This window comes from Drosophila miranda, assembly GCF_003369915.1.
Source record: "Drosophila miranda strain MSH22 chromosome Y unlocalized genomic scaffold, D.miranda_PacBio2.1 Contig_Y2_pilon, whole genome shotgun sequence".
Taxonomy (NCBI): Eukaryota; Metazoa; Arthropoda; class Insecta; order Diptera; family Drosophilidae; genus Drosophila; species Drosophila miranda.
The window spans coordinates 32,136,416-32,158,651 of record NW_022881614.1 but is presented as its reverse complement, the minus strand read 5'-3'; the positions used below and the strand labels follow the sequence as shown (position 1 = coordinate 32,158,651).

At 45.9% G+C, this 22,236-nt stretch overlaps 2 protein-coding genes and 1 pseudogene across 2 annotated transcripts; 2 read left to right on the top strand and 1 right to left on the bottom strand.

The window, feature by feature from the left end:
* Positions 1-5,929: 5,929 nt before the first annotated feature.
* LOC117193498 (cell wall protein DAN4-like) lies at positions 5,930-7,862 on the top strand. The gene is made up of 2 exons (XM_033398248.1): positions 5,930-6,584; positions 7,687-7,862. Exons 1-2 carry the CDS (start codon positions 5,960-5,962, stop codon positions 7,791-7,793), a joined length of 732 nt encoding a protein of 243 aa, XP_033254139.1. The 5' UTR covers positions 5,930-5,959; the 3' UTR covers positions 7,794-7,862.
* On the bottom strand, positions 7,852-14,572 carry LOC117193497 (annotated as a pseudogene).
* A 3,915-nt stretch (positions 14,573-18,487) lies between these two features.
* Positions 18,488-20,559, top strand: LOC108158277. Its single transcript, XM_017290513.2, has 3 exons — positions 18,488-18,670; positions 18,739-19,767; positions 19,826-20,559. Exons 1-3 carry the CDS (start codon positions 18,567-18,569, stop codon positions 20,454-20,456), a joined length of 1,764 nt encoding a protein of 587 aa, XP_017146002.2. The 5' UTR covers positions 18,488-18,566; the 3' UTR covers positions 20,457-20,559.
* The last annotated feature ends 1,677 nt before the right edge of the window (positions 20,560-22,236 follow it).

The window sequence follows — 22,236 nt, the reverse complement described above, 5'->3', positions numbered from 1 at the left end:
TTGGAACTTCATCAAACATTTAATGGGCATTTAATATAAATTTTGTGGAGATAATGTTTTTTATCCCCAATCGGCCGACTAATTATTTCGAATTAAATAAAACTCGGCGCAGAAATAAAATTACGATATGTTCTTTAATGCGTGACATCCAAATTGCAAGTGTGGCTTGCCTGCCCTTTACATTGCCGCTCCGATCGCTAAGCGCAGCTTCGCTCGGCCGACGTCGGTAGGCAGACGCAAAGCGGAGATAGCGAAGAGCGAGCTGGCAGAGAGCGTTTAGCAGGGCAAGCAAGCGCAAAGCTTTAACAAACAAATGAGTGACATAGACATAAGTAACAAACAAAATAAGCGGCTGAGGGCCAAGAATTAGGTGCTATTTGGCAAGCAGCTAATCGGCTGGGTTCTGCTCCGAACAAATTTGTTAAAGCTTTTATCATGTTCTTTATAAGACACCTTCGGCTTAGACTTTAACCTCTCACTTTTTCTACTAATTATATTAGTATCCTTATTTTCTTCACCACAATTATCTGGCTGATCAGCTTTTTCACAATCCTTACTCTCATTCGGGATATATAATTCCATACTATCATTCAGGAAATCAGTTTTTCTTTTCCTACTTTCATTCGGAAAATTCAGCTTTTCGCATTCCTTACTTTCATTCAGGATTTCACATTCCGTACTTTCATTCGGGAAATTAAACTGATCTCATTCCTTACTCTCATTCAGGATTCCACATTCCGTACTATCATTCGGGAAATAAAACTGATCACATTCCTTACTCTCATTCAGGATTCCACATTCCGTACTATCATCCGGGAAATTAAGCTGATCAGATTCCTTACTCTCATTCAGGAATTCTTGTTGACTTCTTTCCTTACTCTCTTTCGGGAAATCTGTTTCAAATTTTACTTCTCTAGAATAAAGCATATTAGTCTCGTCTACAACATCTCTTGCAACAATAACTTTTCCTTTAATGACATCCCACAATTTGAGTCCATTTTGTTCATACCCTATCAAGATAGCTTTGAATGATTTTTCATCAAATTTACCTTTTTTAATTTGGTTCTTATCATTCGCTCCGAAACACCATGCAACTGAGGTGTATGTGGCACTGTCAAATGATAACTTATTCCTTTATTAACGCAGAACTCACGCATTTCATTCGACAGGTATTCTCTACCGTTGTCAATGTAAAAATTGACAATCTTGAAATTAAAATGAGCCTCGCTCTTTGCTAAAAAATCTTTAAATACATTGAATACATCTGATTTATATTTTAACAAATAGGTTACACAATGTGTAAATTGATCTACGAAGATCACAAAATAATTTTTATCGTCTAGTGTAACTGGTTTAATGGGGCCACATACATCTGAATGTATTACAAACAAGGGTCGTTTTATATAACTTTTATCTTTAGATTGCTTAAATGGCAACCTAGCCTGTTTCCCATTTAAACATGACTCACAAACTTCATCTGATATTTTTAAAGTAACAAGAAGATTACTGTCATTAAATAAATTATTATTCTTTATTTCAAGCAATTTTGCATTGCTTATATGCCCCAACCTCTCATGCCATAATCGATAATTATTTTTGTTCCTAGCATCTACACTGTATGCTTGGAATTTGACTACAGATATATCCAACATACCTGTATATTTAACAACAATTACTCCATTTTTTGATATGGAGGCACCACCCCAGTCAAACTTAATTGACATCCCTGCCTGTTGCAGACGCTTGACAGACATGAGGTTTCCTGCTGCCTCCTTGCAGTATAGCACATCCTCCAGTGTGATATTGTGTCCATTGTGCAGCCGCACAATTCCACGCTTAGTGGCATATAAAAACTCGCCTTCTTTTGCCACAGCGATTTTAATTGGCTGCTCCAATTCGATGCAATCGGCGTACAGCGAGTCATCATTGATCAAATGATCCGTTGCACCAGAATCGAGTATAAAACCGAGTTCATTATTTATTTGATCACTCTTTGTCATTTTCCGCATCATAAATGCGAACCCGTGGCCCGATGCTGCAAGCTTAGCTTGTTTATTATGTTTATAATTTTCTTTATTTTGATTTAACCTTATAAACTGGTAACAGTCTTTTTTCATGTGCCCTTCTTTGCCACAGTGATGGCATTTAATGTTACTTCTAGCTTTTCCCTTAAATAATATCTTTTGCCGTGTGTTTCTAGATCCAAACGTTTTACGATTATTAAAATTGTTATTATTTCTTACAACTGCCTTCATGACTTTACTACTTGTATCAGTACTTTCATTTCTTAATTTGGTCTCGTAGTCGAACAATTTATTTTTACAAACGCTAATAATAGAGTTTCATCCGACAAAGTTTCGATTGCCGTGATGACACCATTATAGGTTGAAGGTAGAGTCTGCAGCAAATGTGCCACTTTGTCCATCTCATCCATTTTAGCGCCCGCCCCTAACAACTCACTCACTGTTTCATCAAAAATAACAAAATGACTCGAAAGTGTCATTTCACTTGAGACTTTGAGTGTTATTAAACGTTTACGTGCAGCTAATTGCGACGCAAGGCTTCTACGCTCATATATGGCGTCTAAATTCTTCAGAATATTACGTGCCGAAATGTCGCCTGCCGCGAAGTTTGGAAATGCGTCGCCTAAATATTGAATTAAAATGCTCTTCGCACATCGCTCTGCCTTTTTCCAATTATCATCTACTGCGTTAGGCATTATGTTATCGACTACTTGGAGCACCTCTAATTCAGCAAACAAAGCTCTGATTCTAAATTTCCATATAGAATATTTCTCGCCACAAAAAGGCTTAATATGTTTCTTATTTCTTTCCATTTTCTTACACACACAAACTACAAAAAAAAAAAACTATACAAGAACGCACGCGGAACTAATTTTACAACTATTTGTTATTAATTTAATTTATTTAAATTGGCGTGGACTGGGCCCATAACCTATTGGATAACTAGCTATGACAATTAGTAAACGAATGACAGTACCAAGTTATATTTTTCTTTAAAGATTATTTATGTATTTCTTGATTACTTTTTGCTGCAACACCGGTCCACACACTCAATTCGAGATCACACAAAAGAAAGAGGAAGTGGACACTTCAAGTGTGACCAGACTAACTTTACATAATAATACTTAATATATCGATAGTATTATTTAATAGTATTTAATGTTATTATTTGAATGTGGGAATAGGCGTATTCCAACAGTATGGCTGAGTGGCGTCATCCCTGAAGTCTGGCGCAGGATAAAAGTGGTACCCATCCCCAAGAAGAATGCAGACCCTACTTCCTTCCAAAACCATAGGCCGATTTGTTTGATTAACACGCTGTTTAAATCCATAGGGGGTTGATAAAGTTGAAGTTGGACAATCACATAGCAAACTGTGACCTGCTGCCGGGTCCTATGCCTTCAGGAGAAACAGGTCCACGGCTCTTTGCATCAACGACCTTATCAACAAAGTTCTGGCGCTGAAGGCGAGGGGTTGTCAGGTTGTCGCAGCTTGCCTAGATTTGCAAAGAGCGTTCGACTGCGTAAGAGTGGACACACTCGAGCACAGGATGAGGGATATGCGGTTCAATACAAGCCTCACGGCTTGGATCTCCAGCTTCCTTAACAGACAAATTCTCATAAAGGGCAAAAGCGAGGTAGAGGTGAACAGAGGTGTTAGCCAGGGTAGCTGTCTCAGCCCAACCCTTTTTAACCTTTACACAGCCGAACTACATGATATTAACAGTCATAACTGCTTACTGTTTCAGTATGCTGATGACTTTTTCATAGTTTGTTTTCATAAAGACGTATCCATTGCGAAGGGGGTGCTGGCAGACAGTATAGATAAGTTCGAAGAAAAATGCAATAGGCTAAACCTGTCATTCAATCCGGTGAAGTCTAAAGTGATTTACTTCAACATTAGTAGAGCTGCGCTAAATGTCTCGCATCAAGGAGTTGAGATCAGACAAGTAGAGCAGATCAAATACCTAGGCAGGACTATCTCAGCAAACAACTCAGCCTCTGGTCACATTGATCTGGCCATCTCGGAATCGAACAGAAACTGTGCGTTTCTCAGATTACTCAGTGGGTGTCACTATGGTATCAGCCCCAAAAAAGGGCTTATATTTTACAAGGCATTTGTCAGAAGTAGGCTAGAGTACGCGTGCTCATCATTCTGCAACCTGTCCAAATCTGCCTCGGCCAAAATCAAATCCCACTGCAACCATCACCTCAGAAAGTCGCTGGGTCTGATAATCTGCACTCCCGTTCCTATCATATATCACATGGCAGGAGAACTTCCCCCGGACTACAGGATGAGATTCCTGGCGGCGAAAGAGTTGGTTAAGGTGTTTGCATTTAATCTCCCAGCAAGTGAAACAGTGTCAGCAAATAGGGATTTAAACACGGGCTACGCTAAGGCATATCGGGAGTTTGGCAGCATAATAGATAGAGTTGAGGTTTTCGAGAACACAGCTTCGTTTTGCACTAAAATTAGCTCCGACTTAGAATTTTTCAAGGGTTCTGCACCCAACAAGCACGCTATAGACCAGGCAGGTATCATGCTGCTCCACGGGGAAAAGAAGGATCAGCTGACAAAGGGTGGTTTTGAAATCTATTAAACGGATGGGTCAGTCGCAGATGGGCATTCCAGCGCCGCTTTCCTGCACGATAGGACAGCTTTTTTAGATAGCTATTACACGCACAAAACCCTTTCCTCGTTGTCCGCCGAGCTCCTTGCTATCGAGAAGGCATTAGACCATGCTATTTTGTACAGTTTTCCTCGTGTCGCGCTCCTGACAGACAGCAGAGACGGGGCCCTCATTCTGGCGAAGAACATTCAGGATAACTCTATCGCCCACAAAATCAGAGAAAAGATCCAACAAAATCCACATCTAAGAATTGTAGAGGTTCACTACATTCCCGGACACGCTAACATCCCTCAGAACACTTCAGTTGACGCAGCAGCCAAAGAAGACCACAGACGAGGAAAATACACAGTGGTTAAATGGAACCTTAAAGACGCTATGTGCGAAATACACAGAATCTTAAAAGCAGAATGGGAGAGAGAATACGGCGAGTTTGCTAGTATCAAGAACCGAGGTTACTGCTCGCTTTTCCACTCAACATCATCCAAGCCGTGGTTCCTAAATAAAACTAAGCTTAAAGCCATTGACGCTAAAAGAATCAACAGACTGCTTAGTGGTAACGCATTCGATAGGCACACTCTCGCCAAAATGCATGTAGTTCCTAGTAACATATGTGATACATGCGATAGTATCGATAACGCCTCGCATTAATTTTCAATTGTACAAAGTACAACACAACAAGGCAAAACTTCCCATCTCTAAGAAAATATAATGATATTTACAAATTCTTTGAAAAAGAAAACATCAGCGCGTACCAAACACTAATTGACTTCATCGACGAAATTGATGTAAAGCTATAAACAGTACTCCAACATCTTCTATTCTTTGACTTGGCAATTTCCACCTTCAAAAGGCGGGCGGCCAAATAATCCCACGCTACTCACGGGTAGCTTGGTAACTTAAACCCTAAAAAAAAAGGTGGGTTGCGCACGCGGGGTCAGCCACCCGCAAGCAATTTGTGCGCTTCACAATTGTCAATTTCACCTCAAGTTCTGATAAGCAATTGCCAGGCTACACTGAAAGAAATAGATGCGTGACATGCGTCACCAGATACCACCCACGTGTGAGGTACTTCTGAATCACATCCGTTCTATACAAGTGGCATTCAATAAGCATTCAAGTTTCATTAAATGGGTCAAAGTGCTTGTCATCCTAATTGCCCGTTGCGCCTGGCAGTGTTCTCTTATCAGCGACTCGAGCTGCCCTCAGCACTCGTAATTTTCGCTGTTGTCTACTCATTACGGAGGGCCAAGCAAGCTCCGACTGAAACTACCTTAGCTCAGAGGGTCTGACGATCAGTTTCAGTTGAATGCAATCAGCTTACGACAACACATCGCGCTCAAATGCAGTTGACGCTTACATTTCCGGTTTCGCTGGGCTTCTGCTGGTGCTCTTAGTTGGTGCTCATGCACAGGATATAAGGCCCGAGTTCCCAGTGGATTTTCCACGCCCCACTGAAGGAGGTACGACTGGAGTAGTCACAGAAGAACCTACGACGCCCAGTCCTACAGGAGATGATACGACTGCAGCACCCACAGAAGAAGCTACGAGTGCAGGATCCCCAGAAGAAGCTGCGACTCCAGCATCCACTGAAAATGCTATGAGTGCAGGATCCGCAGAAGAACCTTCAATCACAAAAAATGATCAGATCACAACAACGACAACAGAAGCTCCCAGAACCACAACGACAACAGAAGCTCCCAGAACCACAACGACAACAGAAGCTCCCAAAACCACAACGACAACAGAAGCTCCCAAAACAACAACGACTTCAGAAGCACATCCTCCGACTTATATACCACCATACGCACCACCCACAATCAGCAATCGACCTACTTCCACCACCAAAAATCCATGGATCTTGAACGAGCCGGTTGAGAGATGCTATCTGAGAGATCAGAGGGATTACGGCTATCGGAACGGGGGATGTGGACGAAAGTAACTTGTCCAGATTAAATATTGAGAGAGAGTGGGTTCGAGGTCATTTTTATACCCGATAGTCAAAATGAGTATTGGGGTATATTAGATTTGTGGTAAAAGTGGATGTGTGTAACGTCCAGAAGGAATCGTTTCCGACCCCATAAAGTATATATATTCTTGATCAGCATCAATAGCCGAGTCGATTGAGCCATGTCTGTCTGTCCGTCTGTCCGTCCGCCCGTCTGTCCGTCTGTCCGTCCCCTTCAGCGCCTAGTGCTCAAAGACTATAAGAGCGAGAGAAAATCTGTGGCATCCACAATTTCGACGATACGAGAAAACTAAAAACGCAGAATCGTCGAAGATGACTATATCTTCTAGAGTGCAAAATCTGAACCAGATCGTATAATTATTATAGCCAGAATCAAGAAAACAATTTCATTCTTTCTCGCTCTGTCTCTCTCTAACACACAGGATTCATGGTCGGTTTTGCCAATTGCAAAATATGAGTTCAAGGATCTCAGAACCTATAAGAGCCAGAGCAACCAAATTTGGTATCCACACTCCTGTGATATCGGACCTTGACCATTTTGTGTCAAAATTTCGCCACACCCCCTTCCGCCCCCGCAAAGGTCGAAAATCTGAGGCATCCACAAACCTCAGAGACTATTAAGGCTAGAGTAACCAAATTTGGTACACACACTCCTTTAAGATGTCACTATAAAACGTATATCTCAGAATTTCGCCCCACCCCCTTCCGCCCCCACAAAGGACGAAAATCTGTTTCATCCACAATATTGCAGATTCGAGAAAACTAAAAACGCAGAATCATAGATAATGACCATATCTATCAGATTGCTGAATCTGGATCAGATCAGATCATTTTTATAGCCAAAAGGAACAAATCAGTTTGCACTGGCTACGCAGCCCCCGACGTCACGCTCAGACTGATTTTCTGTCTCTCTCGCACGCACTCTTTGTCGTGTCGTTCAATATTAGCGGCGTCTGCCGGAGGAGGGCCATACTGACTTAGTATCGGGTATAACTGTAGAGTTGCGGTGTCCGCTGCAACTCACAACGTTCCCCCTCGTTTCAGTCTGTTTGCGTTTCAATTTGCAGCTTGGGGCTGGCGGTCGACGATAAGCTGCTATCGCTGCTGCTACTTCGCCCACCACAATGTGGCCGGGTGCAGTAAAATCCATCGTGGGCGCTGTGGCTACCACTAGTGGAAACCCTAAGGAAACATCTGCTGTAATATTTCCAGTAAAACACGTTTGTAATAAACATTTCGAACAGAAATAGTAATCAAATTAATTGAGGGGCAGTAGCTTTGAATCAATCCAGTTTGTACACATTGCCTAGGTTGAGGAAGCAGTCCTTCAGATGCTGCTGGCTCTCACAGAAATCGGGGAACGGTGGGGCCAGCACATCGTACATGATGCGGATTAGGTCGATGAACTTTTGGAGCGCCTTGGCATAGTCCCCGGTCTCGTAGAGCCGTTTGCCTGTGCGCGTCATCATTTCCGTGTCCTGCATTACCTTGAGTCCCTTTAGGATATTGGTCACCTCACCGCAGGTCACGCACTTGACCATAAAGTCATTGCAGCTGGGGGGCACCTCGATTACGGCCGCACAATTGTTAGGCGCCTCGCAGCGGAAACGGATCACGTCCCGGGGCAGGTCCTCGAACAGGGGCCAGTTGTCGATGCAAGCATCGCAGCAGCACTCGAACCAGTACAACTCCTTCATCTTGGCCTGGCGCTCCTCACGCTTATCCTGCGTGTAGATCGGTCCGTAGTTCTCGTTGATGGGGAGGCCTGCCTTGATGGGCCGCACACTATTGATGTGGATCGTGGTGCCCCGGAAGTAGCGCACGACACCGGGATCGCACGAATGATTGAACAGGACCAAAGTGGGATAGATGGCGCCGCCAATGAAGATGGATTTCTCCCTGTCCGTCGAGCTGAACTTGTGCAGTTCCGCCACCTCGTGGGTGTTGAATTGGATGAACTGCAGACTTCGCAGCACCAGTGAGCAAATGGCTCGAACCTGCTCCGGCTTGGGTTGGGGGCCAAAGTAGGCAGAAGCCTGCAGGCACTTGGTCAGGAATCGGGCCATCAGAACGTGCTGGAAGAAGTTCGACGGCGGGCGCTTGTCCTTGGGAAATCGTCCTTGGGGAGACTGAGAAACCTTTCGAATTTAAGTCCGTTGTTAAATGCATATTGGACTCACCTTAGCAGCTCCTCTGGCGAGAGTTCTTTATCAATAGTGGGCTTCAATTGCAGAAAGTATTCCATGGGCTTGCTGGCAAAGATCCTCAGCGCAATGTGATTGTTGATGGAGGCACCCGATCGCCAAATGGTGGGCACGATGCCACACTCATATTTATGGTACTTCTTGGCCGCTTCGTCCCGACACTGTTCCGAGCAGTATATGACATCGGCACAGCGAGGACAGGCCACAGGAACCACACTCCTGGAGGGGAACACATGTAATCAGAAGATCTCTATTAGGTTCTCCCACCATCTCACCGCACAAAGCAGTTCTCGCAATGGCTCTTTGCGAATTTCTCCAGTAGGACGGACACAAACGGCCGCTCGACGAGCAGCACCTCGCCGGCCTTCACATCCGCAGCGGCCCGGGCAAAGCGTCCCTCCTGCGGGCTGCGATCGATCCTCACCAGGGGACTCACATACTCCTTCTCCGCCGGCAGAGCTGTGGTCTGGTCGAGGGCGATCTTCTGCTTCTGTTGCTTGGCCGCCTGCTTAGCCGTGCGCGGATCTTGCTGCAGCATTTTGATCATAGTCATGGCATCCAGATTTAGTTTGGATTTCTTTTCGGATGTGAGTGCGGAGTCGTCCATGGCTGTAATGCACTTTCTAGGTGAAAGGTAAATGTGAATGGTAAAGTGGAGCATAGCAGGTCAGCTGATAGTTTGAGCTCACTTGAAGGCTTCAATCGTATGGGGATAGTCCTTGAGGGCCATGTAGCATCGAGCGCGTCGCTCGTACAGCTTGTAGATCAAATCCTTGGGGTAGCCCAGGTCGATGGCTCTTCGGATATCGATCAGGCACTCCCTGGAAATAAGTCAGAATAATTCTCTTACCTGTGGAGAAGTCCACACTTTCTATATCCTTACTTATTGTCTATGGTCCCGCGGAGTTGCCTTTAATAGCACCAATTAAATCCGCGCTAGCAGTTATGCTGGCTGATTGCCGGTACTGGCACTGGTTCTGTTTTATTCTATAAATACATCGGTCATAACCTAGCACAATGTTGCCAAATAATCTTACCGCAGTTTGTCCTCCTGCTTTAACCTCTCGACAGTAAAAGTGAAGCTTAAAATTATGGCGGCACCTCTTGGTAGCCGAAAATATGCCCGTTCATTCGTGGCTGGAAATTCACCATCTATCGATATACATTAAATACTAGATCGGCTATCGCGGTCAACTATCGACCGTCGACATCCCCGACCCCGTGAAGAACCGCTTCACTCAAATCCAAAACCGCAAGTTTGGAGACGGGACGCATCATAATCCGAGATAGGCCGCTGTCATTCACGCGCACACTAGCGCGTCTGATGACTCCATCGACTCCTTTGTAAACGGCTTCCACGATGCCCTTGCGCCACTCTCTTCGGGGCCAGGCTGGATCGCAGATGAAGACCATGTCACCCTGGCGAATCGGCTCCGTCCTCTGGCACCATTTCTCTCGGCGCACAAGTGTAGGCAGGTACTCCAAGACCCACCTCTTCCAGAAACGGTCCCTCATTAGTCGCGCTATACGCCACTGCTTGCGTGTAGCGCACTCCTTGGGCAGCTCCACATCGTCGCCAGGCGTGTCCGGCAGGTTAGCTAATCCTCTGATCAGATCATTTGGCGTCAGGGGGCTTCTTGGTCCGCATCCACCGGCAAGTGGGTGAACGGACGCGAATTCACAATGTTCTCTGCTTCGATCAGAAAACTCACCAGTACGTGATCCCTCGGCGCTATCTCCTTCAGTGTGTAGCGCAGAATCTTCTTCACGCACTCCTCCTTCAGATGGATTCACTGGGCAATTGAAAACCCACTCGATGCCTCGACCAGATAGCTCACTCTGAATCCTTTCTGACTCGAACACTCGAAATCGTCTGGCTTCCCTGTCAGCTCCTATGAAGTTCTTGCCGTTGTCACTGCGCAGTCTATGTACTGGGCCTCGACGGCAGACGAAGTTCCGTATCGCAATTATACAGGAATCAGTTGACAGGTCATGTTCCAACTCCAGATGTATCGCCCTGGTCGTCAGGCACGTGAAAAGGGCGACCCAGCGCTTCTCCGTGTGCCGCGATACTTTTACCAAATTCTTAAATGGCCAGCCATTGGCCTCCAGGCGATCCTTCGGCAGGGGTCCCATTATTGGCGGCGCAGCCCGCGCCCGAAGCAACTTGCACACGTTGCATGCTGAGATCGTCTTCCGTAGTACACGTCTCAGCTTCGTAATCGAGAACCTTGTTCGGATCTCCGCAATCGTAGCATCCACGTTTTGATGCTTCATCTTGGCGTGGAAATGATGCACAATCATCTCCGTAAGACTGTGCTTGTGTGACAGGATTATTGGCCTCCTCGCACTGTATGGCAAACACAATGCGGCATCCACTCTGCCGTATGCTCGCAGAACTCCATGGCCATCTATGTATGGCGCCAGTCCTCGAATGTCGCTTCCACTGGCGACCGCCTTGCCGTCTTCTGTCGACCGCCCCTCGTTCGGAAACGTCCACGCCCGAAGTAATGGCGAGGACATCGGAACTGTCCCACGGCGTCCATTTCTTTGCGCCAGTTCACAAAGGCCTTGTATATCTCGTCCGGAAGTGGTTCATCCCACTGGATCTTCTGCCTCCAAATCTCTCGTAGCAGCAACTTCGCTGTTATCATAAGGCAACACAGGAATCCCAGGGGATCGAACGTGGACATGACCAAGCTCAAATACTCCCTCTTGGTAGGGACTCGACCGCCGTTCAATACGCTGGTTGGAACTCGATGATACTTCACAGTGAACCTGAAGTCGTCCGTGGCTGCCTGCCAACACATTCCAAGAATCTTCTGTTCAGCCTCATTCCATCCGAAGCTCGCGCTTCGTCCTGGTGGGCCCAATGCCGTCTCCACAATTGGTGAGCTGGATGAAACTGGCACAGCTCAAATCCAGCGTTCGCATGTATCTCCTTCACTCGGATAGATACGCTGATGGCTTCGCTCTCGGTAGCAAAGCTGTCCACATAGTCATCCACATAATCACAGTCGATGATGGCCTTGACTGCTCTTGGATCCGAATGTCGAAACTGTTCAGCATTCACAGTCTTCACGTAATGCGCAGCGCTTGGCGAGCAGGCTGCTCCAAAGGTCATTACGATCATCTCGTAGATATCAGGATCTCTTCTGTCATCGCCATCTCTCCACAGAAACCGTTGGGAACATCTGTCTTCGGGTTGGATCAGGACCTGATGGAACATCTCCCTGATGTCACCACAGACTCCAACAGCACCTTCTCTAAAATGAAAGAGCACAGCTGGCAAGGGTTTATAATGTTTAGGCCCTTTGGCCAGCGCCGAATTTAGCGATGTTCCTCCAACTCTGGCTGCAGCGTCAAAAACCAGCCGAATCTTACCCCGCTTGTTCGGGTTTTCGACTCCAAAGTGTGGCAAGTACCATAGCCTGTCGCTTTCCACTGGAACCTCGTTAGGCTCCAGACGTCGAGCGTATCCTTTAGACACGTAATCCTTGATGATCCTGGTGTATTCCTGCGCGAACGACCCGTTGCGCTTCATCTTCTTCTCGACGTTGACCAACCGCTTGTACGCCATATCATAGCTCCGTGGCAGCACAATGTGGTCATCCTTCCATATTAGTCCTGTCTGGTAACGTTGGCCCACTCTCACGGTAGTATCTTCGAGTATCTTCGCCCGCTCGTCGTCGTTGCCTGCAACTGGTGGCGCGGGCTTCACGCCGAAGTTCTCGACATCGAAATAGTCTTCCACCATCCTCTAAATAGTGTTCTCCAGTGACACAGCTAGGAGGAAAGACCGTGGTGAAGGCATGTTTGGTATCCCACTTACCGGCCCAAAGACAACCCAGCCCAGCTCGGTTGCAGCCGCATACGGTCCCTGTCTGGCAAACCGTCTCGATCTAAGTGGAAATCCTAGGTGTCCGTGATACAGTCCAATGAGTATCTTCGGCACTGCGTTGCTGTAGGGCCGCCTACACGCCTTGAACATCTCGTCGGTGTAGAGTCTGCATCGGCAGGCTCAGGTTCGAAACGGAATACACGTTTCGCAACGCATGGCGGATTGGCTTGCCTGCTCCACTGATTTGCAGGCTTACCAAGCTGGTAAGCTCCCTGGAGGATCTACCTCCAAACCACTGAATATTCAGATGTCGACGCTCACCTTGCACGCCCAGATCCTTTCTGAGGGAATCGTCGATCATCGTAACAGATGATCCTTCATCCAAGAGTGCGTATGTATCCACCCGTCGGTTTGCTCCGTACAGCGCTACTGGCAGTATACGAAACAGTAGGCGGCCTCTTTCTGCGTCGACACAATTTAATATCCTCTGTGCGGGTGCATCCGCCTGCGGAGTCCTTCCGTCCAGGCTACGTCTAGAAACTGCTGTCTGCTGGTTTCGCTGGCTGTAGCTTTTCTCACCGCCTCGTTGCGGCGACCTTCCACGTTCGTTGTCTCCACCATGTAGCAGACGGTGATGCCTCTTTCTGCATCCATTCACTTGACACTCACCATGCGAATTGCAGGATCTAGTCATGTGACCACTTCGTAGGCATGAAAAGCATAGTCGATGCCTCCTCACGTACCCCCACCTGTCTGGTGGAGAAGCTCCATTGAAGTATCCGCAGCCTTTAACTGCATGTTGCCCTCCACAGATTGGAAAACCTCTGAGACGGCTGTCTTGCTGCTCGCCTCGGTCTTAGTCGATGCTAGCATGTAGCAATCGACGCTTTGGTTCCTTCCCTTCAATGTCCACGATAGTACACACCACGTTAGCGTACTCCGTCAACCACGCACTAAAATGCATAATAGTTGGGAAAGGTATAATCGTTGCAGCATGCCTTGCCCACTCCACTCGCTTGCTTGTAGGGAGTTTGGCCACAAGTTCTTCCAAAAGTGTTGGGTTCCCCAAATGCTGATCTGCCCTCGCTGACTGCAAGAAGGCAGTCAGATTACTCCCTCGGGCTGCAAAGGGAATAATCTTCGCCAGATTGTGCTCCGAAATATTGGGCACCTCTCGTATTCCACTCAGCTGGCTGCGTATAAGCTGCTCCGGTCGGCCATATCTGAAACGCAGCTGCTCCACAACAGTGCTTACGTTTCTTAGATGAATTATTATTATTATTAAAATTATGGCAGCACCTCGTGGTAGCCGAAAATAGCGGTAGCCCGTTCATTCGTGGCTGGAAATTCACCATCTATCGATATACATTAAATACTAGATCGCCTATCGCGGTCAACTATCGACCGTCGACACTTATATTTCTGCATGTGGTACAGAGTGGCAGACCGATTGGCCAGCACAATACGGATCTCAGCAACTGTTCGATACCAGAAACACGCACATATGTATTACACTTAATTTTAAACCATTTTAGGAACATCTCACCATTCGCATTGGGCAATGACATATAGCTCCTGGTATAGAGCACCATGGCCTCCAGCCATTTCTTCCCCTTGAAGGCAGCCGTGGCCCGTTCCTTGATCTCCGCGGCCAGAGGGGCACTCTTGCCATCGAATTCCGGTCTCACCAGCAGGTTGGCAACCCCTGCCTGCACCCAGGCCAGCTGATCCACATAGGCCACGCGCTCCTCGTCTTCGCTAAATCCAGATATCTTGGATATATCCGTTTCGCAGGTGACTCCGGCCTGCTCTTTGAGCTTCAGATAGTATTCGGCAAAGAAGCCAATCTTCTGGCTGAGTGGAGTTTTCATTTTTACAGTTCTTGGAGTCACAAATTATGCAAGTTTTGAATAGTTTTTGGTATCAAAGTACTCTCGGCACAGAAGCTGCAGACAAACTGAATGTGAAAATTCGGGAAAATGGGACGAAACGACGACAACGTGTGGTATAAAGACAGCATTTCGGCTTTTTATACCCGATACTCAAAATGAGTATTGGGGTATATTAGATTTGTGGTAAAAGTGGATGTGTGTAACGTCCAGAAGGAATCGTTTCCGACCCCATAAAGTATATATATTCTTGATCAGCATCAATAGCCGAGTCGATTGAGCCCTGTCTGTTTGTCCGTCTGTCCGTCCGTCCGTCCGTCCGTCCGTCCGTCCGTCCGTCCGTCCGTCCGACCGTCCGACCGTCCGTCCCCTTCAGCGCCTAGTGCTCAAAGACTATAAAATCTAGAGCAACGATGTTTTGGATCCAGACTTCTGTGATATGTCACTGCTACAAAAATATATCAAACGACGTCACGCTCAGACTGATTTTCTGTCTCTCTCGCACGCACTCTTTGTCGTGTCGTTTAATATTAGCGGCGTCTGCCGGAGGAGAGCCATACTGACTAAGTATCGGGTATAAATGTAGAGTTGCGGTCTCCGCAGCAACTCACAACGTTCCCCCTCGTTATTTACTGCTTTTGCCACGCGCGTCACTCAAGCCTCTTTAGCTCAGTGGCAGAGCACTGGTCTTGTAAACCAGGGGAGATAGATATGCGTTTTTAGTTTTCTCGAATGTGCAATATTGTGGATGCAACAGATTTTCTTCCTTTGTGGGGACGGAAGGGGGTGGGGCGAAATTCTGAGATATACGTTTTATAGTGAGATCTAACAGAAGTGCGGATACCAAATTTGGTTACTCTAGCCTTAATAGTCTCTGAGATTTGTGGATGCCCCAGATTTTAGGCCTTTGCGGGGGCGGAAGGGGGTGTGGCGAAATTTGGACACGAAACGGTCAAGGTCCGATATCACAGGAGTGTGGATACCAAATTTGGTTGCTCTGGGTCTTATAGGTTCTGTCATCCTTGAACTCATATTTTGCAATTGGCAAAACCGACCATGAAACCTGTGTGTTAGAGAGAGACAGAGCGAGAAAGAATAAAATTGTTTTCTTGATTCTGGCTATAATAATTATACGATCTGGTTGAGATCTTACATTCTAAAACATATAGTCATCCTCTACGATTCTGCGTTTTTGGTTTTATTGTATCTTTAAAAATGTGGATGCCACAGATTTTCGTCCTTTGTGGGGGCGGAAGTGGGCGGGGCGAAGTTTTGAAATATTTTTGTAGCAGTGACATATCACAGAAGTCTGGATCGAAAACATCGTTGCTCTAGCTTTTATAGTCTTTGAGCACTAGGCGCTGAAGGGGACGGACAGACGGACAGACGTACGGACGGACGGACGGACGGACGGACGGACGGACGGACGGACGGACGGACAGACGGACGGCCGGACAGACGGACAGACAGACAGACAGACATGGCTCAATCGACTCGGCTATTGATGCTGATCAAGAATATATATACTTTATGGGGTCGGAAACGATTCCTTTTGGACGTTACACACATCCACTTTTACCTCAAATCAAATATACCCCAATACTCATTTTGAGTATCGGGTATAAAAATAGCGCCCTCTAGCTGTTGCGGTTGCTGTTTCCATCCGCGGGCTGTTCAAAAAGTTTCAATTACCTTCGTGAAATGAGTGCATGACAAAGTAAATTAATGTTTCGTTATCTGGGAATCGGCACTTGAGTTGAGCAGCTGTCTAGCCTCTTTGACTAATGAAGAAAAGTCGAAGTTCAATGAGAACGCTCCATTTGTGGGTGCTCGTTATTCCAAGAGGCAATTTGTTATGGGTAAATTGTAAGAAAATGTCGTTGGAAGTGGCAAGTTGTAACAAGTTGGGCCGCTCCGGCTGTTAGTAACAGAATTCTGTTACACTAACATCTCAGAGCAACGAAGGCACAACTGTACGAGTGCTTGCCCATCGCCAGCAGCCAGCACATTCCACATGCATATGTACATATCAAATTACCATAGTTCAGCCCTTTGGCATTTAAGCTGGATGCAAATCCGTTAAAGTGCTCAAAAAGAAAAGGTGAAATGCGTAAATTACAGTGTCAATATTACAACGCCCACTTTGCCCGTTTATTTTTTGGTTTTTTTCGGGGTGGTGTCCCGCCGTGAAATGCATTATTATGCACAACGGAATGGAAGCGAAACCCAAGCCGCACCTCAAGGGTGCATCATGTTGGTTACGGCTGTATGTAAATTTCCCTAAGCCGTTGAATGGCACTAGGAGTTAGAGGAAGCGGAATCGAAATCGAAATCGGAATCGGCGTCCTCGCCCCGCTGTTGACTTTGGACATTGTAATCCCCTTGGGACCGGATGCAATGATAGAACTGGACATGACAGCGTGTCATCAGTCATCAATCATGGAAGGGTTGTCAGTCGCTTCTTGGTTTCTTTATTGTCTGCGTCCAAAACAATGTAATCATCAGGGCTTACAGCGGATTTGCGATCCCTCGCCGACAGCTGTCACTTGTAGTACAGTTGAGGCACTCCAAGGATGCCGCTCGTCCTGATTGAACATTGTCAATAAATGTAATCGCTTCGAGCCACTGCCACAGACGGCATTGGGCAATGTTTATGAGCTGTCATCCAGGCGCAAAATATTTATCACTCTCAGGGAGTCGCATCCTTGCGTCCTCAGCCACCCCTAATTATAGTGCATTATGGCAGTGCAGTTTTGGGAGGACCCCAGGTAGGATACTGAATGCATTTCGTCCAGTACCTGACCCTTCGTCCGGCTCGGCACTCACTCGCAAATGTTAATGCAAATGCGAATGCAAATTCAGGCGGAATAAATGACCGGCCTCCCCCTCCCAGAGGGAGACCAGACCTCTTTGATTCATGTTCATTCAAGAGCCGACAGTTAATTACAGTTTATTTTGTTTTTTCCTCTTCCCAGCCCATTCTATTCTTCGTACTCGCTTGTATGTATATTTCATTAAAACATCCGTTGCATTTGAGTTTTTGTTTGTGTTAATACCCTTCGGAAGGGTCGATACTACACAGAAGTAGTAGAGATGTCATTTGAAATGGTTTTCCCAACCTAAAACCTCAACTTTAGAAGGACATCCATTATATGTAATATTTAAATTTTAATCCTTTCAAACCTCTTCTTATTTTGATAAGAGTACGAGTAATAAATGTCTTGAAAACTGGGAGGCAGACTATGAAAGTTCAGAATTGAACTTATAAGGGAAAGGGTATTTGTTCAGTCATCGACTAGTTCTATCTAGCCCTCTCTTTTGCCGTTGCCTTTTGTAGCTGTTTTCCGCTTTGCAATCTGCTTCCGTTTTGCTTCGAATTGCTTCGTGGGTATTTGCATTGTAATTCTGTTTGCATGGGCATTGCTACACCTAATGTAATGTCAACTCGATGCACACTGAAAGCGCAACCAATTCAAAACTAACAACAATAAACCGAAATTAATTCGAGCAACTAAATTGTGTTTAAGCCAAACTGCACGCCTTCCTGTCTGTCTGTCTTTCTGTCAGTCTTGCATTCAGCAACAACAATTACAAATAAGCAAATAATTATAAAAAAATGTACCTCTAAGACAGCAGCCTCACCAGACCCCTTCCTGCTTTTCAAATGTTGGCCAAAATGTCATTAAGGTGGGCGACGAATTTGGCTGTTGACATTTTGAAAACGTCATAAATAATTTATAACAGCCATTTTTTTGCATTTTGGCCATTGTCTGAACGAGCAGTCTTGAAAATGGATTTTATAGATCTTGTACTTGATTGCTTTGATTTGATATTTTTTTGTTCTATCCCGACTCTTGGTATTGGCTCGCGGCAATTTGTTGTTGTGGAAACGAATTTTGCCCGGTCGGAAAATATATTTTTACTCTGTCAAACTATAGTTTGACACATTTTATTAAATTAATAGCTGTCTTAATGTTAATGTTTCAATGTGCTCGCTGCGCCCCTGAGGTTCCATGAGAAAAGCATCAGAAGAGAAGCAAATGACGCGCTCGGCCTACGATGTGCAACGGGACTTTGGTCTAAGCAGCGCCCTGCGCTCGGAAATCATTTGGGACTCGTACGTACATAGGATCATTCAATTGCACAGAACATCTTGATTACTCATGCTCTCCGCATTCCCCAAAGACTAGCCCCAGATCAGGCTGAAGTGCTAAAGCAGAAGATCAATAATCTGATCCTAAATAATGAGGCCACAACCAGCAGGAAGGTGGCCAAGCAACGAGAGCAACTGTTTCGAAATGTGTGGCTACAGCGGAAGTATACGAACCGCACTCTGCTCTCGGCCATCATCTACGTGATGGTCACGCCCGAAATGGATGCAGAGCTGGCCCTGCAGTCCACCACCTATAGCTGCCATCCTGTCTTTCGCACCCGCAAGTGCATGAAGGGCGAAAACAGCGAGGAATGTTGCATGATATTCATCGACGAACACGGCCGGGTATATGCAAATTGGGAGAAGTATGTCTTCGGAAATACCCTGCCCAAGGGCAAGATGATAGCTCCAAGTCGTGGCATTTACACCTTCACCAACGACGAGGATGCCGGAGTTCAGCTAATGGTGTATCCCACGCCAGCGTCTGGAGCGTGGCACAGAATCCTCAATATCGGCGACAAGGTGGCCACTGTTGGTAGCCTTGTGGCAAGTGTCCCACTGGCTGCCGCCTTGGCGGTTCCCGTAGGACCCATCATTCTGGCCGCCACTGCTGCGGGCGTTGCAACGGCAGCCTATAGCACCCTGCGCTCGGCCCACCGCCTTTACGATCGTGTGCGACATGGTCAGTCCACTTCCATCACGAACAGTGAAGCTCGGGGCCAATGGCTAGGCGTGGCCGGGGGTGTGGTTGGCCTGGGAGCCACCGGAGCTATCCGACTTATGTCCAGAGTGGCCGCAGCCGGAACCGAAGTCAACTGTGCCGCTCAGTTCGCCGTGAAGGGCATCAATGTGTCTTCTATTGTCATATCTGGCACAGGTGTAGCCAACGGTGTGTACGACCTATATTTGAAAGTTGGCGACGATCAGACCTTGTCCAAACTGGATATCCTGCAGATTGCCTCGAGCCTAGTAATATTCACGCATTCCATTAATAATCTCCGCATAGCTTCCAAAGTGAGCAATAGATCAACGTTGATGCGCGCGCTGCGCGATCAAACCAGGTAAGAAATCAAAACCACATCCTTATTTGAACACTTACAGAGTTCGATTATCCTGCAGAAGAGTCGTTAGGCAAATCTCGCAAGAGTCCAGAAAGCTGCATAACGGCTCCGACGGAGGAATGTTTGATATTGTGCGCACCTTTAATGATATCCCCTTCAAGGAGGCCTTGCTCAGCCTGCACAAGATCAATGCGCACCTTGCGCAAGGAGCTTCTATGGTCGGTGCCCTGGGCGCCACTGTGCTGCCCAATATTGTGAGCCTGGGCAGTGGGGGACAGATGCGCCTGAATCTGGAAATGCTGGCCACTCAATTTGGCAGCAAGTTTGTGGAGCACATCAGCAGTCCGGACAACCTCACGGACGTGCTAGACGCTTTGGCCCGGTACTTTATTGATAAGGCGGTGCAGCTTTTTATGGAAATGACGCGCACCTTTGTGGAACAGAATATCGACTCGATTGACCGCACCCTGAACACGTTCGTTTCCACGGAGACGGTCCTCTATCGGATATTAATGCACTGCGTGCACACCTATGATAATTTTGCTGTGGATTTCCTTGAGCGCCATCGCCAGGACATCTTGGACGTAATCTCCAAGTACTTCCAATCCCTGCAGCCGCTCGACGAGGGGAACTCCAGCAAATATAAATGTGCTGTCTGCAAGGGAACGTACTATATAAGTGCTTTGTGATTCCTTAAATTGTTCGGGTCTTTGTCTGTCTGTAAATGGAAATGTGATCTTATGAAGAGTTTTATGTTTTATTTCGTTAACTGTAAAAGTTCCTTGTGAGATACGAATAATTGTCTTATTTTGGTCTTAAAAACTAAATATAAATCTTTTTAAATAAATATAAATGTATGCAAATTAAAGTGTGCCACTTAATTAATTTGAGCCGATCGGATCGGAATTAAATAAATCAAGGTCTATGTTAATCAAAAAATCAAGTTTTGTTAGCAATTTGTGTTGTGTCTGGCTCTGTTTTGTATAGCGATCCCATTTAAATTTCATTTCAATGTAAACCACACCAAAGATAAGAGTGTTGTGTTTATTCAACACATTTGTGACCATAAATTGTGTAAATATCTCGATTAGTCGAGGAAGTGATGATAAGTATGGGAATAAAGCATACATTTAATAGCATTTAGATGCAGATACAAATTTACAAACAAATCTTTGATTATCTAAATAATTATAACTATACCTCTATTAGTAGGTTGCCAACAGTCGCACAAATACGTTAGGACAACGTGCGAATGAAATATTTTAACAAAACATTTCACTCAGCGCTCATTCGATTGAGGTTTCATGATTTCCTAACCCACTTCTTCTTAGCCTTCACTTCCTTCTCCCCCAAAGGGAGGCATCAAATTTCCATTATTTCCTCAACTGCACACCATTCATAAACTCTTTTCTTAGTAGGAATACTTCCTTCATTGACATTTTCCTCTGTGGTTCTACTTCCCATTTTCCTGATCAGCCAATAACCCTCTTCTCCACATGTGGCGCCCCTTCTGCCTTGAACAGGAACTGTCACTGGGGGGTCAATAGAAGTGCACAAAAGCGATAATTTCATTTGATTTCCATTAGGGGTAGACGAATTGCGACGCATTGCGTGGAAAGAGCTGCAGACTGCAATCAAATCAGTTCAAATTAATTAAAAACTCGAAAGAAGCGAAAAGAAAGCAAGTGGGAGTGTGGGAGTGGGGAAGGGGAACGGGAGCAGGGGAGAAGAGACACGAAACATGTCTCCAGGTAGCCGAAGAGCAGAGTGTTTTCTTTATGGCTTTTCATTTGTGGCATAAATTCAGTTTTAATTGAGGTTACAACTGGGCTACTTGTTCGGGGATCGAAATTCCATCCACTTGGCATAAATTACAGCATAAAAAACCCTCCCTCGCCTACCGCCAGAGTCGTCTCCGTTCTGTTTTCAAGTGCCACAAAAATGTTCGAATTTATTATGTTTGCTGTGGCCTTTGCCCCCGCAATCTCGTTCTGGGAATCCGAGAGTGGAAACCCAAAGCAGGTCGAGTTTTTCCAGGCACTTGCGATCTTCTCTTTTTCCTTTTTTATACCCGATACTCAAAATGAGTATTGGGGTATATTAGATTTGTGGTAAAAGTGGATGTGTGTAACGTCCAGAAGGAATCGTTTCCGACCCCATAAAGTATGCATATTCTTGATCAGCATCAATAGCCGAGTCGATTGAGCCCTGTCTGTCTGTCCGTCTGTCCGTCCGTCCGTCCCCTTTAGCGCCTAGTGCTCAAAGTTTTATCAAAAGATTCTCCATTGAGACACTGCAGGTTTAAAACGATTTTATCAAAAGATTCTCCATTGAGACACTGCATGTTTTTAAACGATTTTATCAAAAGATTCTCCATTGAGACACTGCATGTTTTTAAACGATTTTATCACAAGATTCTCCATAGAGACACTGCAGATTTAAAACGGTTTTATCAAAAGATTCTCCATT